Raw genomic sequence first — 18,879 nt, 5'->3', positions numbered from 1 at the left:
TCCAATCTTGCTCTTGAAATATTATGCATCTATGGAAACCCACCTCAACTGTTATCTCCTCAAGTTGTTCGTGTTCCACTGCACTCATTCTGCTACTATTAGCGGAATTGATTACCTCTCATGTGAACCTCTACTGTAACTTGCATGTATTTCTGTGATAAAATTTATTCCACCATATATATATTATTTGCTGCATTTAATAAATTATTTAAATTTATCCTGTAGTATTTCAATTATTTTTCCCATATGAAACTATGATTTATAGGGCCTTTAACCATCAAATATCCAACTTCATAGAAAACAAAAACTATTTTTACATATTTGCTTATTAATTGTTGATAGCACAAATGTACAATTTGATAAATGTTTACTCTAAGTAAATCATCCCCAGGCTTGTTAAATTGTCTACATTGATAGCTGTTTCTAAATTCTACAGAAAACATTTCTAACATTGGTGGTTTAACTAAAGAAAATACTTATGTCTAATACATCTAGTAATTGTAGAAATGTTCAGTCTGAGTACATGAAGTCACATCATAGTTTTAATATTTATTTAGCAGAGGAGTAAATTGAAACATCAGTTCTCTAGCCCAATCAGGAAATGTATGCTTTGTGCTTTATAAGCTTACATTGAACATAGATGATGTAAGTTACCATACTCAAATGTAAGACAGAGAGAGGTAGAAGAAATAGCAGAGAACTTGAAAAGATATACTGTTATTGTCAACAGAGCAATGTCTTCTCTCTTCATAAAATTGTGTTTAGGGAATGTTAACAATTAAGCTTGTATACAATAGTAATTTTCAATGTATTTTTAAATTTATTTTTTCAAAATAATGACATTACCAAAAATTTTACATAGCCTGTATTGAATTCACACATTCAAATGAGGCTTTACCAGTAATAATGGGGATTAATACAGAGCTAGTGTTTGGCATTTGACTTTATCTCAAAGGAGCTAACTGCTCAATGAATTACAGAAGACTCATACTCTTTTTATTTTTTCCTGGAAATTCAAAAAGAAAAGCTTTACTAAATATTGACATATATATTTACTCCAAATTTTACATTTAGTGAAATAAGAATGTCTCTAATAGCTCAGTTAACATCAACAGAAAGCTTCAAAAGATGATCTGAAAATGGCAGGCAAAATTTCTTTTTATTGTAGGCAATTACTTAACTGGAAATTTGGCTTTATGCATAATAAGTCATGTGGGTAAAACATCCACATTGCAGTTAGGTTTCCAGTATCTAGCTTTTATTTATTTTTTAGCAATGACATTAACAAGATTTTGCCAGGTTATAAAAATGAGGGCTTTCTTGAGAATTACTTATAGTTTCCGAGTTGAATGGCAGAGCGCACATAGACACATCTGAAGGTGGATGGCTGTATCTCCCAGTACTGGACTGGGTTGCTGAAAAGACTCACACCCGAATAAGAAGCCTTTTTGGTATTGTGTCCAGGTGGGCAGAAGTCACTTGATCCAACTACAGAGATATTGTTGTTATGAAGGTAGACAACCTACAACATGAAACGACAGAAGATAATTATCATTCTCTAAATATGTTGAGGCCCTTCAGGTAAATATTTTCTTCTTTTTATTATTTTTTCATCCTTCACTTTTTTTTTTTGAGATGGAGTCTTGCTTTGTCACCCAGGCTGGAGTGCAGTGGCATGACCTCAGTGCATTGCAGCCTCTGCCTCCCAAGTTGAAGCTATTCTCCTGCTTCAGCCTCCTGAGTGGCTGGGACTACAAGCACACACCACCATGCCTGGCTAATTTTTGTTTTTAGTAGAGATGGGTTTTTACCATGTTGGCCAGGCTGGTCTCGAACTTCTGACCTCAAGTGATCCAGCCACCTCAGCCTCCCAAAGTGCTTGGATTACAGGCGTGAGCCACTGCAACTGGCCCCACTTTGAATAACTGACTACTTCTCAGATTAAACTTTTGATTTCTCCCTTCCTTTTGAAAATTTGTTTTTCCATTCTTTGGTCTTGTCTTCCCCATCTCAGTAAATTGCATGCGAATCATTTCAGATGCTCAGGCTGTATACATTGTCATTATCCTTGAGTTCCAATTCCCTTATGCTCTCTACATAATCAACAACAAATCTTGCTAGCTCAGCCTTCAAAATGTACACTTAATCTAGTTCTTTTCTCCATGTCTACTCCTACAGCCTTGTCCAAGTCACCATTGTTTCTTTCCAAATGATTGAAGTTGCCCTGATTATTCTTCCTGCTTCCCCTTTTGCCTTCTGAAATTTTATCCTTTTTTTTAAGCTCTAAGAGCAATTGCTTTAAAAAGTAAACCGAATGATATGTTCTTTGCCTCGGAACTCCAGTGATTTCCCATCTCATGCAGAATAATAAAATCTAAAGTTCTCAAAGGGGTCTACAAATCCTACATGGTCTGATATCCTTCTACTCTGACCTCCTCTTCTCTTACTGTACAAGTCAATCATCTGGTCTACTTGCTGCTCTTCTAATGCACAAAGCATGATCTCTTCTTAAGTTATCAACACCATTAACTCAACCTGGCATAATTTCTAAGGTGTCTTCAAGGCTTCCTGCCTCATGTAATTCACTTTTTCTTACCAGAGAGACCTTCCCTGACCACCCCATTCTGTCATTCTCTGGGGCAGAATTACATTTCTGCATTTTTCTTCATAGCATTATCAATATGTCACATATTATGCTTATTTGCTATTGTTTGTTTCTCTCCTCTAGAGTAAAAGCTCCATGAGACAGGAATGGTTCTGCTTATTTATGGCTGTATCTCCAGTACTAGAACAGAGCAGGTGTTCAATAAATATATGTTGAAGGAATAAATGTTATTTCATATATCAGGTCTACATGACTATATTGGGTCTACAGGAAATATTATGTTTTCAGGGCAAAAAAATATAAACCTTTTAACAAAATTATATAGAACAAGAAAGTGCTGTGTAGTGAAAAAGAAAAAGAGAGCATAAAGTACAGCAATTGAAATAAAGAATCAGGAATTCCAAGAAATTCTTAAATATTAAATATCACAGCATTTAGAATAAATAGACCTAGGAAGTTTTAATAAACATGTATTTTACATAATACATTTTACTTGATGAATACAGTGCAATAAAATTAATCAGAGATTTTTTCTGAATTATGTTTTATAATCATGTTTAAGATAATGGTAATTTGTCCATAGATTTTCTTAGGGTCACTAAATACCAGACTTATACAAAGAATGTTAGAAATGAGTTTACACTTCACTTTGAGGATATAAGTTCTGTAGGTCAAGAAGCAACTTCTCTGAAATCATACAAGCAAGGTTAAAATATAACGCTAAGACAACAAGGTCTTAAGTGAGCTATAAAACCTATGAAGTACTCCCTTAAAAAAATAACTTGAAAGGCTAGGCGTGGTGGCTTATGTCTGTAATCTCAGCACTTTCGGAGGTTGAGGAGGGTGGATCACGAGGTCAGGAGTTCAAGACCAGCCTGACCAACATGGTGAAATCCCGTTTCTACTAAAAATACAAAAATTAGCCGGGCATAGCGGCGCATGCCTATAATCTCAGCTACTTGGGAGGCTGAGGCAGGAGAATTGCTTGAACCTGAGAGGCGGAGGTTGCAGTGAGCTGAGATCGTGCCATTGCATGCAGTCCAGCCTAGGTGACAGAGCGAGACTTCGTCTCAAAAAAAAAAAAAAAAAAAAAACTTGAAATATTTGCTCTACCCACTAGGACATTCACATTCATGTGCTGGCGAAAATGGCTTTGTTTCTGTAAGGGCTTAAAAGTGAATTAGTAGATGTCATATAAAAACAGAAACAAGGAATATTAAAGTGAAAGCAACACTTATATGCATGGTTTATGATTCTCATCTTTTGGAAGTATCTTGTTGTCATTTACCATCCTCTATATTCCAGTAGTGATTAACAACTAAAGGAAGGGGTGTTTGGTGAGCATTTATGGTTAATCTTGAAAGTGAGAGAAGAAAATATCAAGACATAAGTATTAGTCTGTGTAGAGCAAAATAAAAGCAGATTCCAAACTCATTCTATGGGGTCAATATTTTCTAAGACCAAAGCCAGACAAAATTCATCATAAGAAAAAAAATGTAATCCAATCTCTCTTATGAATATGGACAAAAAATCTCTAACAAAATGTTAGGAAGCTACATTTCACAACATATAAAATGATTTTATACTATGGGACCAAAAATGATTTATCTCAGGGTTGTAAAATTGGTTTAAGTTATGAAAATCAAAGTAATATCAATGTAATACACTATATCAAAAATATAAAGGCCAAAACTCGCATGATTATCTCAATAGACGCAGGAAAAACATGTAAGGAAAAAAAAACATTCATAATAAATGTTTTCAGTAAACTAGAAATAGAAGGGAACTTTCTCAACTTAATAAAGAGCATCTATAGAAGACCTGTGACTAACATCGTAACTAATGGTAAAATGAATGCCCCCTCCTCCTAAACTAACAAATAGGGCAAAGATGTTTAATTTCATCACCTTTATGCAACATTGTGCTGGAGATTCCAGCCAATGCAATGGGTGGGTTGTGGGGGAGGGGGGACCTAAAAGAATCCAAATAAAATAACTAAAGCTGTCTATTTGCAAATAATATATCCTAAATATAGAATATCCAAAGGAACTCACAAAAATTACTGCAACTAAAAACAAATTTGGGATAGTACCAGGATAGCTCAATATATAAACATCAATTGTATTTGTATACATTAGCAGCAAACAAATAAAAAAGATTAACAATGCAAAACAGGCTGGGCGCGGTGGCTCACGCCTGTAATCCCAGCACTTTGGGAGGCCGAGACGGGCAGATCACGAGGTCAGGAGATCCAGACCATCCTGGCTAACACGGTGAAACCCGGTCTCTACTAAAATACAAAAAAAAATTAGCCGGGCGTGGTGGCGGGCGCCTGTAGTCCCAGCTACTCGGGAGACTGAGACAGGAGAATGGCGTGAACCCGGGAGGCGGAGCTTGCAGTAAGCCGAGATGGCTCCACTACACTCCAGCCTGGGCGACAGAGTGAGACTCCCAACTCAAAACATTCAAAACAAAAAACAAACAAACAAACAAAAAAGCAATTCAAAACAGCATCAAAAAGAATGAAAAAAATGAATGTAGTAAAAGAATTGCAAGACATGTATGCTAAAGATGACAAAAACTGTTGAGAAAAGGAAAAGAAGATATAAATAACCCTTGTTTGTGACTTGGAAGATTCAATATTATTAAGATAGTAATTCTTTCCAATGATCTGTAGATTCAAAACAATACCTTTCAAAGCCTTACAAGAATATTTTTCCAGAAATGAAAAAGTTGATCATAAAATTGATATGGAATGCAAAGGAACCAGAATAGCCAAAATAACTGAAAAAAAAGAATAAAGTTGGAGAACCTACATTTTCTAATTTCAAAACTTAATCAAAAGCTACAGTAATTGAAAGGTATAATACGGTCATATGACTAGACATATAGATAAATGTAATAGAACTGAAAGTCCAGAAATAAACCCTTACATTTATGATCGAGTGATTTTCAACAGACGAGACAATTCATTGGAGAAAGAATATTATTTCCAGCAAATGACATTGGGACAATTGCTATCCACATACAGAAAATGAATTAGACTCATATCATATACTAGAATCATCTCAAAATTAGATTATAAAACCAGTTTTATAAAATTATAAAATTTATAGATGTTAAAGAATTCTCAGAATCGAAAACTGTGGTCTATGAAACAAAAAAAAAATGATAAAATAGATTAATGATTCCCTGTGGCTGGAGATGACATATTATCTCACACCAGTCAGTATGGTGATTATTAAAAAGTCAGGAAATAGTAGATGCTGATGAGGCTGTGGAGAAATAGGAATGCTTTTACATTGTTAGTGAGAGTGTAAATTAATTCAATCATTGTGAAAGACAGTGTAGCAATACCTCAAGGATCTAGAACAAGAAATACCATTTGACCCAGCAATCCTGTTACTGGGTATATACCCAAAGGAATATAAATCATTCTACTATAAAGACACATGCACACATATATTTATTGCAGCACTATTTACAATAGCAAAAACATGGAACCAATGCAAATGTCCATCAATGATAGACTGGATAAAGGAAATGTGGTACATATACACCATGGAATACTATGCAGTCATAAAACGGAATGAGATCATGTCCTTTGCAGGGACATGAATGAAACTAGAAGCCATTATCCTCAGCAAACTAACACAGGAACAGAAAACTAAATATTGCATGTTCTCATTCATAAGTGGAAGTTGAACATTGAGAACACATGGACACAGAGGGTAACAAAACACACAACAGGGTGTAGGGGGTGATGGGGGGAACTTAGAGGACAGGTCAATAGGGGCAGCAAACCACCATGGCACATGTATACCTATATAACAAACTTGCACATTCTGGAAATGTATCCCTTTTTTTTAGAGGAAATAAAGAAAAATGATGAGGCTATGCCAAAAAGAGGCAAGAGCTAGACCATAGAAGCTCCTCCCAGTCAATTCTTGAATAATTTGAAAACTAAAATTAATAATGATGGTGAAAAAAAAGAATTTTGATTTTACTTGTGGCTTCAAACTCCCCCTGCTTACTATGGCACCACCACCAACAGCACCCCTACTGAAAAAAATCAGCATTACAAAAGACTCTAAGTTTCATCTCCATACTTTTAAATCAAAAACTTTATTGAAATCGAGCTAATGTAAGTTGTGCTTCTTGATTTAATTTTGTTATGGTATTTTGTCATAGAAATTCTAACTAAGACACTCTGAAAAAAAATTCTAAGAAGAGCTTCCTTTCTCCTAGCATCCTATAAGCGGGGTGGGAGTCTTGCTCTCTGGATATTCCTCACATAAGCAGTGGCTTTGCATTACCTGGATGTACTTATGCTCTGCCAGCCCACCAGGTACTCTGGTAAGCTTGTTGTTGTCCAAGTGAAGCTCCCTCAGATGAGGCGTGTTGGCCAGAGAGCCATTGTCGACAGCAGAGATGCTGTTGAAACTCAATCCCAACCTGCAACAGAAAGCAGAAATGAAAGCAAACACCACACATGGATGCCTTTCTTACATGCATTGTGTAATTAATCAAGTCTATAGGAAAGGACATTTTTTGTTTCTGTACTTAACTGTTCCCAGTTCTTGGAGTGCTTTCTCCAACCTCTCTGAGCCTGGACAAAGCCCATGTATTGTTAAAGTCTCGGCTCTTTGAGATATATCTGACAGAACGTGATTGGCCATAGTCTCCTATTTCTTACAATATCCTAAGTTATTAATATTATTAGAACATAATATTCCTAATAATTTATTTTTAAAAACCGTTCACTTATTCAAATATTTATTTGTATATTTAATAAACAAATGTTCTTGAAAACTTATTATGTGCATGATATTATGTTAGGCATTGTGAGGGACAGAGATCTCATGGATCAAAAACCACTTTTCCCATCAAAGAATATTTTACCTAGTAAAGGAGTTGATTATACACACACACACACACACACACACACACACGCATATATATAACTACATATATATATTCAAAGATATATTTTATATTTATTTATCCACCATGAAATGTATATATAAAAACAGGAGTGAGTAAATCTGGCATGATACTGTGCTTCTCTGTAGGGATAGTCAGCAATATATACAGATCAAAAATAACATAGTGTTCCTTGAAGACAAATGAAAATGTTTGCCAGATTGAAGTTATGTTTGAAACCACGACAAGTACTAGTATTACTTATTTTTTAAAAAAATCATTAAGAAGGGCCAGCAAAAACAAAACAACAAAAGCTTTTCTTTTGTTGATCTACATTAAATGTCCAGAGATACTTTATTTTAAACTTTTCAGAGAAAAGGGGGTTAGAGAATCTCATAACTATTAAAATAGTAATTTGTGTGATGCTCAATATTTCTCTGTCTTGCTAGATTTCATTTTAATGTATTTTCAAATTCTGTAAACTGTGTTATAATTTACTTAACCTTCTGTCTGATGCAACTAAGTTAGAACATATTAAATGCATATACTGATTTAATCACACACTTTGTGTATAAAATATAACTAATCTGTAAACAGTGTAGTATTAATAAAATGTGAAGCTGATCTTGGTGGTTTCAGTAAATGTAACTATTTCATGGGCTTCTTCTCAAGAAATCATTAGATATGCTGAAGTTTGAGATGATTAGAAACAACAGCAGCAGCGAAAATGTAGTACAGTCAAAAATCAATCATCAGGTTTGTAATTCTTATCATATAAGCACTAATATACCTAGCCATTGTTCTGATAGAATGTAATGAAAGATTATTACTTAGCCAAATTATTCAGTCCTTTCAGGCTAGCTGCATCAACTCTGCTGATTTTGTTGCCATCAAGATGTAATTCAGTAAGGGAAGGAGGAAGACCTGGATGTGAAGTTGAAGATGTTAAATTAGCAGATAAACATTATAAGTATGGAATGTGGACAGACTTGAAGACATATGCCATCAATTTTCTAAAAGACACACAGTTTCAAAGAATCAGTTTTACTTATCTTTTTTTCATCCCTTTTATAATAATGTGTGCTTTTGGAAGTAGTGGAAGCCCTTACTATTTTTCTCTTAGGTTGACTTTAACAAAAACCTGGATTGTTTTTATCATGTAGTTGATTTTTGTTCTTGGAATAGAAGAACTGAAGTCAATGCTGAGTCTCATTATTCTCTTCTACCTTTGTTAATGGGCTAAAATTGACATTGATAAAAGATAGTAACTGCAAAGTGGGAAGGTCACTATTCGAACCACAATGAAGAGATTACATATAAATCGAACCCATATATAAACTTAATTGTTTATTTCATTAATGAGCATCATTAAAAATTAACACTGATATGCTGTGCTGGTCTTAGCCTTAATTGACTTTTCCATAAAAACATCAAATACCTCTGCAAAATGTCTGTGTAGAAACAGCTAACGTTTACTCATGCCTATTAAATCCAGAATGTTTATGCAAGAGGAGTGGAGAGGTCTATAATCAAGTGATCTACCATATGTGGAACACCTGGGGGAATAATTTTAGATCCAAAGTACCCACTAAACCTCTAGATAGTACTTGCATGGCTGTAATTTCCAAAGATTGAGTATTATAAATATAAAAGTTTAAATATTTTATTTTCATTTCCTCCTAGCGTCTGAAGATGTATTATATTTTATACAGTTTTTTAAATAGCACATTGTTCCACTTAATAGCAATAGATACAGAGAAAATAGCAAATTGGTTACGTGTAGAAAGAACATCTGATTGGCAGAAAGTCTTGACTATTTGTCTATAAAGACACAGAATTGAAAAGCCATAGGTTTAATTTTCTCTAAAATTTTTATCACATCACACTGAATTCTGTTTACATTGTCCATTTAATAGAATAGTTTAGTCCATATTTGACTTGAAAATGTTTCTTAGTTTCCTATGGTAGCATATTTTGTGTGGTAGCTGCTAGGAAAAGGAACATCTATTTATTGTATGTCTGTTACTCACCGAACATTGACCTTGGCACTTTTCCTACCTCAAATCCTTTAAGCCTCTCAAAATATAAACTATTGGTCACTCATCCCCTTTCACAGATAAAGAAATAAGGCTCAAAGTTACAAATTTTGTAGATTATCTTTCTATTAGGTAGGGAATGTATGTAATATGCTGATAGATGGCAAAAAAGAAGTTAAAATAGCATGTTCTTAACTGGAGGAAATGAAATAACAAGTACATTTTTCTTATAAATAAATATTAGGAAATCACAATCACTCTGGGAATGAGGGATTTCAACCACTTGATTCTCCTGAGAATAAACAAATATGCTTTTAAATACCTCCATAGTAGAGCAAGTGTGTTTATAACAGAGCAAGTTTAATACACACCCTTTCTTCTCTATCGCCATGAAGATATGGTATTTTTTCATGCAGTGCCTCTAGGACACCAATTGCTCTCATATCCATCACCCTTACTTAGTTTCAAAGTGTCTCCCTTTTTGGGATGTCAGTTTCCCAAATGTAAAGTTATAGTTAGGAAGAAGTTTGACTATGGGAGAAAACTTTGCAAAGGTTTGAGATAGACAAATTCACTGTGGCATTGAGTTAAAGAACCCATACTCTAGTTCTTTTATTTATTTATTTATTTTAAATTTTCTTTTTTCTTTTCCTTTTTAAGATAAAATATATTGAGGTTTATATTGGGCCAAGTACTTGTGTGTACATTACAAGCCTTACTTCTACGTAGTAATCCTCACAATAATCCTAGTGGATAAATGTTATTAATAGCTCTATGTAACAGATAACAAACCTGAGGCTATAGAAATGCAGAATAATTATCCTAAAGTCACAGTACAACTAAATGACTGAGTTAGATCTCTCACCCAGGTTGGTCTAAGAGTATGATTTTTATAGTCTCTACACTACTTTCTACTGCCTTTCCATTTCCATGAGTGATGGGAGAAAATATCACCAGGAGGTTGCTGATATTCAGGCATAAGTATCCCAGCCTAAGCAAGGTGGAATCATGTACTAGATAGGCGTTAACGATGAATAGAAAGGAGGACTTAATATGCCAACACAGCGAAATAGTTAAACACACGAGTTCTGACATCAGCACCACATAATTCCATCTCTGCCGCTTCCTAACTCTACGAACTTAATTATAATTGTCTTTACCTGTTTAAGCCTCATTTTCCACTTTCATGAAACAGGAATGATAACACTACTATATAGGGATGTTGTAAGAATCATATAAAAGACTCCATGACAAGCATTTGGCATGATACACGGAACTAAATACATGCTTAATAAATAGTAGTTACTTAACTTTTCTATTAAGTGGTGGTAAATAAAAGCAAGCTATAAATGATGAGGAAAGAATACTTGGGATAGATAGAAGACATAGCAAAGTAAAGGAAAAGAGATCATGAAATGATAAAAGGTATGAGTGAAGGATATTTTGGAGCATGCATTAAGAGGGACAGCAAAGTCTGAGACTGTGCTAAATGTAAGTCATCTGGCTGCATGAAATAAATTTCAGCAAGAATTTTAGCAAGATCTATCCATCTAATCTCTCTCTCTCTCTCTCTCTCTCTCTCTCTAAAACCCCAATTTATATCTATCTGAGATATAAATATTTCATTCCTGCACTGGGGATACCAAAAGATCACTTGGTACATGCAACCAATTGGAGATTCAACACGAAAGTGCTTTATAAATTATAAATCAGTCTTTATCATCTACGTATCTACCTATCCCAGTAGTTGCTACTAAGGAAGTCAAAAGCATGCTCTGTATTCAAAAGACTAGGAATAGGGCAAGGGGTGGTAAGAAAGCATCCTATGGAATATGTACTTTCAGGAGTCAAAATTTCTATAAAAGAACAATAAAGCACAACTGATGTTTTCTGTGGCCAAATGCCTAATTTTTGTAGGCACTCAAGAACAAGGCATCTAAGTTAAGAAAGGGGCACACTAAGGGTAAAACTAGAGAATATAGAGGGCTTTTGTGAGACTGAAAAACCAAGAGGAGGAATGATGTGCAAGTTAGAGGAATTTTTTTATTGGTGGTTTGATGCCTTTTCTAATTCACAAAGACTGGTTTTTGTGCCTCTCCTGGGAATCCCTTGGAACAATTAAATTACCCTTGTGGCTATGTGGTCATTGCTGTGTATTTGTCTGGCTTGGTTTTAGATAGTAAGCTCCTAAAGGCATATAGCATATCCTATTCCCTGCCCTGTCTTAAGTGTGTGGTACATCGCCTACATATACTGATTGTTCAGAACATTTTAAATTAATAATAGAGAGTTATATTAATTCCCTACTTATCTATATCCTAAATATTTCTCTAATTATTTATTTAACTTTAAAACAACTTGATGAAGTGGACAGCAGTATTATTTCCACTTGACAGATAAAGAGATAGAGGACAAATGAATAACTTTTTCAAAGTCTTTGAACAATTTGATGGTAATTTGGGCTCCAGCAAACTGACTCCAAAATCTACACTCTTCACAACACACAACTACCACTATCATTTAGATATTAATAACTGGAAAAAAATTCCCTAAGGTATTGCAGACCCAAGGTGAAAATTGGATTAATTTCAGAGGTACTCCCATATATCTTTTTTTTTTTTTTTTTTTTACAAACACCAAGGCATGCTAATTTTTTAAATAAATATACCTTTTCTTTGTGATTTCACAGTATTGTAAAATCACTGTGCATTAAGTTGTGTCTTAGAGTAGACATTAACAGGAGTCTACCCATCTCTACAGTGAGCCTGGATGGCCCGGTGGCCCCAGACTGAATCACTGGATGTAACACTAGCAGTAATAGAGAATTTGCTGGAAATGTAAACACTGGATGAAACACTAACAGTAATAGAGAAGTTGCTGCAAATAAGGTTGGTCTCTTAAGTGACAATTCAAGTTTCCACAAGATTTTTTTTTTTTTTTTTGGGGGCGGAGTCTCGCTCTGTCGCCCGGACTGGAGTGCAGTGGCCGGATCTCAGCTCACTGCAAGCTCCGCCTCCCGGGTTTACGCCATTCTCCTGCCTCAGCCTCCCGAGTAGCTGGGACTACAGGTGCCCGCCACCTCGCCCGGCTAGTTTTTGTATTTTTAGTAGAGACGGGGTTTCAGCGTATTAGCCAGGATGGTCTCGATCTCCTGACCTCGTGATCCGCCCTTCTCGGCCTCCCAAAGTGCTGGGATTACAGGCTTGAGCCACCGCGCCCGGCCAGATTTTTTTTTAATTAAAGTCTTTGAATTTAAATTTTTCAAAATGCTTTGGAGAATCGTCTATCACCTTGAGGAATGCTGGTGATATTGGTGTCAGCAATGCGGATGTAGGAGAGCTTCTTCATTCCCTGGAAAGCCCCATTTTCAATTCCTGAGCTCTTCAGCGGATTGGTGCCCAGTTCTACAAACGTAATAAGAGGAAGGATTTTAGAGGAAATTTTGGGATATTACTAGTCACTGTAGTATCTGTTTCAGCAAGCAATCTATAAAGAAATAGGGATTAATATCAACTTGACTGAAAAACAAAAGTGAAATTAAAGGGCATGCTCCTCAGGAAAATAGCAAAATGGGATAAAAATTTCCCTTATTAAAACAAACAAAAGCCAAACCAACAATGACTTATGAATAATAATGACTGATGAAAAAGACTATTAGTGAAAGCAATAACAATAAAATTATTTAAGACGAATACATAGGTTTGCCCAGAAATCAACTAAAGCAAGTTTACAATTCCCATCTTATTTATTACTTTCCTAAGGTATTTTAAAATTTTGTTACAGAATTTCAATCTAGCATTTTATAAGCCAATAATAAAATTACAATTTTTACTATATGTTTAGTGAAACATTATCACTTTTGTTTTGTTTTGTTTCGTTTTGAGACGGAGTTTTGTTCTCTCGCCCAGGCTGAAGTACAGTGGCGCGATCTCGGTTCACGGCAAGCTCCGCCTCCCGGGTTCATGCAATTCTCCTGCCTCCGCCTCCCTAGTGGCTGGAACTACCCGCCCCGCAACCACTAATTTTTTGTATTTGTAGTAGACACGGGTTTTCACCGTGTTAGCCAGGATAGTCTCAATCTCCTGACCTCGTGATCCGCCTGCTCCAGCTTCCCAAAGTGCTGGGACTACAGGTTTGAGCCACCACACCCAGCCATAACATATTTTTAAAGCAAATGATTTATAAGTGTTTAGAATACAACAGGTCCCCAAAATGAAAAGGTATCTCAAAATATCTCTAGTTAAGCACTATTTAAACTCATTTTTGCATAATGTGCGTGTGGTAGGGTAACTTCAGCCCTAGGGTTTTCTCCGTGTTCTCAGATACTCAAGAATAGACATAAAAATATCACTGTAAGGTCCAGATTCAAAATCCCAATTTCTCTTGGCCCTGCTCTTAAAAATCACATAGGCTCCAGGCATGTAGGTTGTAGCTGATTTACCTTACTGCACCTAAAACCCAGTTGAAATTTCTTAAGGTAAAACTTGAGTTTTGGTCTTCAAGTTATAAAAATGTCTGTACCTATGACAATCATCTGGTTCAGTCCATTAAAAGTAGTTTTTCGCACTTTGGTGATCTCATTCTCATGGGCACGCAGCTCCTGAAGAGTTTTGGGCATTTTTTCTGGCAATTCCTTCAGCTGATTCTTGGACAGATAAAGTCGTTCCAGCTTCACCAAAGGTGTAAATGCTCCAGGGCTAATTTTGCTAATTTTATTGTTGACAAGAATCAATGCCTGTAGATAGTGAAGAAAAACATCTCCTTAGATCCACAACCTTCCACATACATGTAAAATGAGTGCATGTTTGTTCATGCCATTCCATAGGGATGGCAGAGAAATCTAAAACATTGCAAGAAATCAGAGAAAAAATTAAGTAAGTATTAGTTCTTTACTTAAGAAGTGTATAGGACAGATGCGGTGACTCACGCCTGTAATCCCAGCACTTTGTGAGGCCAAGGTGGGTGGATCACTTGAGGCCAGGAATTCGAGACAAGCCTGGCCAGCATGGCAAAACCCCATCTGTACCAAAAATACAAAAATTAGCTGGGCGTGGTGGTGTATGCCTGTAGTCCCAGCTACTTGGGAGGCTGAGGCAGGAGGATTGCTTGAGCCCGGGAGGCAGAGGTTGCAGTGAGCCGAGATCGCACCACTGCACTCCAGCCTTGGTGACAAGGAGAGACTGTCTCAAAAAAAAAAAAAAAAAGTCTAATATCAGGACCTGAAAATCAGGAATGAGGAGGAGGGAAATGTAATAAGATATATAATATGTCCATAAACATACATGTACCCTACACACACAGACATGTATGTGTATATATATACATGTATATATGTATGTAAATTTTAAATAATAAATACACCTAACAATTGAAATGACCCAAGATACCTGAAAATAATCAATGCCACAAACATCCATCCCGCAGTCAGCTTTTTAATTTAAAAGTCCATCTTCATTGATTGTGATCATGTATTCCGCAACAAAAAGATGATACCAATTTATGCCATCACTAGCAATGCAAGGAACTAAACTTTTTCTGCAGCCTTGCAATATTTGATATTATCTTTCTTAAGAGTATGGCCAAAATAATATCATGTTGTAGTTCATTGCTTTTCTATTTCCTTGTCATTTAAAAAGGTTAAGCTATATATTTTTTTATTTTCCTACCATTTATTGTATTTTTTGGAGAGAGGAGATTGCTTGATCACAAATACTTCTCATGTTTATTAAATTTTAATATATTTTAATAATTGATTTAGAGAATAAAGATATGGTCAATATGACACAGAGAGCCTTAACATATTTTTCTCCTGATTTTTTTTTTTGCCTTTTTTATGTGTAAAGATTTTATATGACAAATAAGTTAATATTTTGGGTAATTATTTGATTTTTATTTCTGAGTTCTTCTTATGTAGAAATTACCTCTAATTCATTGTTACTTTGCTTATAACAATTGCTAGGCCTATTTTTGGACTATTTTATTCTTTTTCAATTATCTGTATGCCTAAGAAAACCACTTATTATTTCAAGCCACTTTGTTAACTAGTTATAAGGAGCTTATAGTAACTTATTAAGGTCTAATTTTACATTTTCAATTGTAGTATAAGTTTTACATATATGAGAATATGGAGGGACAGAAGGGGACCTGTAATAGGAAAGAGAGTATTTTTAGTCTCAGAAATGCAAGAATGTTTTCTAAAGGTAATAGCTGATTAATTAATGTATGTATATCCTCACATAGTCCACATTACTTGATTAATTAAAAATTCTTATTAAGTAATATAATCTTTTAAATAATCCTGAAAGATGCATTGGTTGATTGATACAAAATACTAACACATTGCGATCAATAACCAAAAGTTCAAAAACCTGTGGGAGTTAAGGTCATAAAAAAGTTGACATTAATAAACACAAATCAGGGAAAAGCCAGTGCAAGCTGAGTGGAGTGCGATGACATATATCATTACAAGACATCCAAAACTGTGGATGCCTAATGAAAATCGCAAAGGAGATATTCAATTCTTATCCATGGAGGAAAATTTTAAAAGTGTGATGTAATTAAATGTATTAAGCATGATCTGAAAAATCTGTATTATGTTAAATGTTTTTAAAACCTGACTTTTAATATCATTTTTTTCTCCAAAGCCATTTATATAGGGCTTACACTGTACCAAATATTGTTCTAAGGTCTTTCCTGGTGACTGTTATATTTATAGGCAATTATTAGTGCACATACTCAAGCCAGAATTCCGAGTTTAGAATCTCAAGTTCTGAGTCTTACTTGGCCTATGACTATGAGCAAGTAACTTAACCTTTCTGTGCCCATTTAAAGGACATATCAAGTGTGATTACCTCATAAGAATAGTTATAAGAATTAAATAAGTTAATGTATATAAGGTACTAAGAACAGTGCCTAGTATATATAGTAATCGCTAAACAAGTGTTTGCTTTTGTTCAGTCTTTGACAATTTGTTGATTTTTAATTAAAAAATGTTCCTTACTCAACTTATTAAGCTTCAATTCAAAGAAAATATAGTAAATGTTGGCATTACCACACTTAATTTTCCATCATTTTATAGAACAATTATGTAGCTTTTCCTACTATTTATAGGTATAAAATTACTCTTATACAACATGTACCACTTCCAATGAAGCACAGACAGGGAACATGATTCTGTTAAATTCTTTCTATTTTAATCCTTGCTAAATTTTCATTTCTCTCCTTCCTTAAGTGTTGCTTTGCTAGCTGAAATTATGAGGTTTATTTGCAAAATAACAAGGATAGAAAGGATCATGAATGAAAGAGTAAGAGAAAAATAGCTGTTTAACATCCTCTGAATGGTTGAAGGCTCTAATGAACTCTCTTTATTCATCTGATGTATGTTTTGAAGTAGAAAGAAAGAGATTGTCAAGATAATGGCTGCTTAAAAACATAGTTAGAAGGAGACTTGGGAAAAGAAAGAACACATTATTACAAATGCCAGATTTAATAAGAATGTCACAGACACTAGATGTCACTTTTTTAAGGATATAAAGGTTTTTTTTAAAATATTCAGATTATACTTAAATGTACAGGAAGTTGAGATGAGAGTAAGAATGTTTCATCCTTTAAAAAAGTAGCTAAACGGCAAACTTAGGCAAATAAAAGTTTTAAAAATATTTTAGTAATCTAAATTTAGTAATATTCATTTTTTATGGTCTCCTTTTTAAACTTACGCCAACAGTAGCTTAAACAGCCATTAACAAACTTTGCTGGTTTCACCATCAGCTCATTCCCAGTGAAACCTTAAGGTGAAGGCAGGGAATTGGTGAGTAAGTTTCTAATCCGGGGAAAGAGACCCAAAGGTCGGAATCTCCAGTTTGTCCTTATCCTCCATTGTTTCAGCTGTTTCTTTCACTCTAGCCAACTTGTATTTTTATTTGTCTGCTTCTTATTTTCTTCTGCCTTTGCTTTCTTCTTGTACAGAAAGTCCTTTCCTCTTTGCCTTTCAAACTTCTGCTGATCATCTAATATTCCTTCCTCGCATATTCTCTCAAAACTGTGTCTGGTAATTGGATAAATAATGCCTAATTTTTCCTTTTACTTTATGTCTTTAACACTCACTACTTATATCATATTGTGCTTATATTGTTGGACACATCAATAAATTGATCATGGCACTGTTTTATCTATCTTTTTTTTTTTTTTTTTTTCTGAGATGGAGTCTCACTCTGTCGTCCAGGCTGGAGTGCAGTGGCGCAATCTCGACTCACTGCAACCTCTGCCTCCCGAGTTCAAGTGATTCTCCGGCCTCAGACTCCCGAGTAGCTTGGAATACAAGAACGCACCACCATGCCCAGCTAATTTTTTATTTTTAGTAGAGACGGGGTTTCACCAACTTGGCCAGGATGGTCTTGATCTCTTGACCTTGTGATCCGCCCACCTTGGCCTCCCAAAGTGCTGGGATTACAGGTGTGAGCCACCGTGCCCAGCCTTTCTGCATTTTTTAAATGATTCCTTGTAGAGTCTTAAAATTTTAGAAAAAAAAATTTTCTTTCTTTAAAAAAATCGTATATTTTCTTCTAATGGCTAAATGTTAACTGCTTTTCCCATCTTGGTTGTTGGAAAGTTTGTACTAAATGGTATCTTCATTATACTAACTGTAATAATTATGACCAGTTTATTCTATTTTATATTATATTATTTCCCTTGTATCTATATTTTTTATTCTTATGTATATCAGATGATTTATATTTATACTTTACTGAGTAGTGCCTATTCTCATGATAGATCCTCCTCAATTATTTTCTATAATGACTAAAATAAATAACTAGATATGAAATTACAGTTTGGTATGTCTATGCTCCCAACATTAAGAACGTATTCCTATGCCATTCATTATACGAAGCTGTGAACTCTAATCTTCACAGGCAGGTAACAACTCATTAGGTAAGTCTATTTTCTAAAAATTCTGATTCTTTAAATTTTATTTTTAATGTTGAATAAAAATCTGCTTCTCTAAAATTTCTGCTCACTAGGATGATTCTGTCATCTTGCAGTTGAAGCAAGTAAATACAATCCTTTTTGTTCAACATGGCCCTTCAAATGTGCCATTAGTGACCCTCCACACTCAGTTTAGACATCCACCTCTCCATCCACTGTGTCTGTGAGACCTAATTTCTAGATTCTTTATCTCCATGGTCGTCCTTCTCTAGATATTCTTTAATGCATTTCTTAAAATGCCAAGAACCAGACTCAGTACTTTAGAGTGGTCTACCAGAATGGAAGTAGACACGGTGAGATTTCTAGAGTATCTATTTTGGACATTGAGGTCTG

The 18,879-nt window shown here is 34.9% G+C and overlaps 1 protein-coding gene across 2 annotated transcripts in view; it reads right to left on the bottom strand.

The window, feature by feature from the left end:
- Positions 1 to 796: 796 nt before the first annotated feature.
- The window catches only part of DCN (decorin), a 37,953-nt gene continuing 19,870 nt past the window's right edge, over positions 797 to 18,879 (bottom strand). For both annotated transcript variants that reach the window (XM_033221093.1, XM_033221092.1), the window contains exons 4-8: positions 14,086 to 14,299; positions 12,855 to 12,968; positions 8,359 to 8,452; positions 6,922 to 7,060; positions 797 to 1,522 (exon numbers count right to left, since the gene is read on the bottom strand). In XM_033221093.1, coding sequence (XP_033076984.1) covers positions 1,328 to 1,522; positions 6,922 to 7,060; positions 8,359 to 8,452; positions 12,855 to 12,968; positions 14,086 to 14,299 — 756 coding nt within the window. In that variant the 3' untranslated portion in view covers positions 797 to 1,327. The remainder of the gene's footprint in view (positions 1,523 to 6,921; positions 7,061 to 8,358; positions 8,453 to 12,854; positions 12,969 to 14,085; positions 14,300 to 18,879) is intronic.

Source organism: Trachypithecus francoisi, unplaced genomic scaffold (assembly GCF_009764315.1).
Source record: "Trachypithecus francoisi isolate TF-2019V2 unplaced genomic scaffold, Tfra_2.0 Lachesis_group11, whole genome shotgun sequence".
NCBI classification, from domain to species: Eukaryota; Metazoa; Chordata; class Mammalia; order Primates; family Cercopithecidae; genus Trachypithecus; species Trachypithecus francoisi.
The sequence above is the reverse complement of the archived record's forward strand: the minus strand, read 5'-3'. Positions and strand labels throughout refer to the sequence as shown.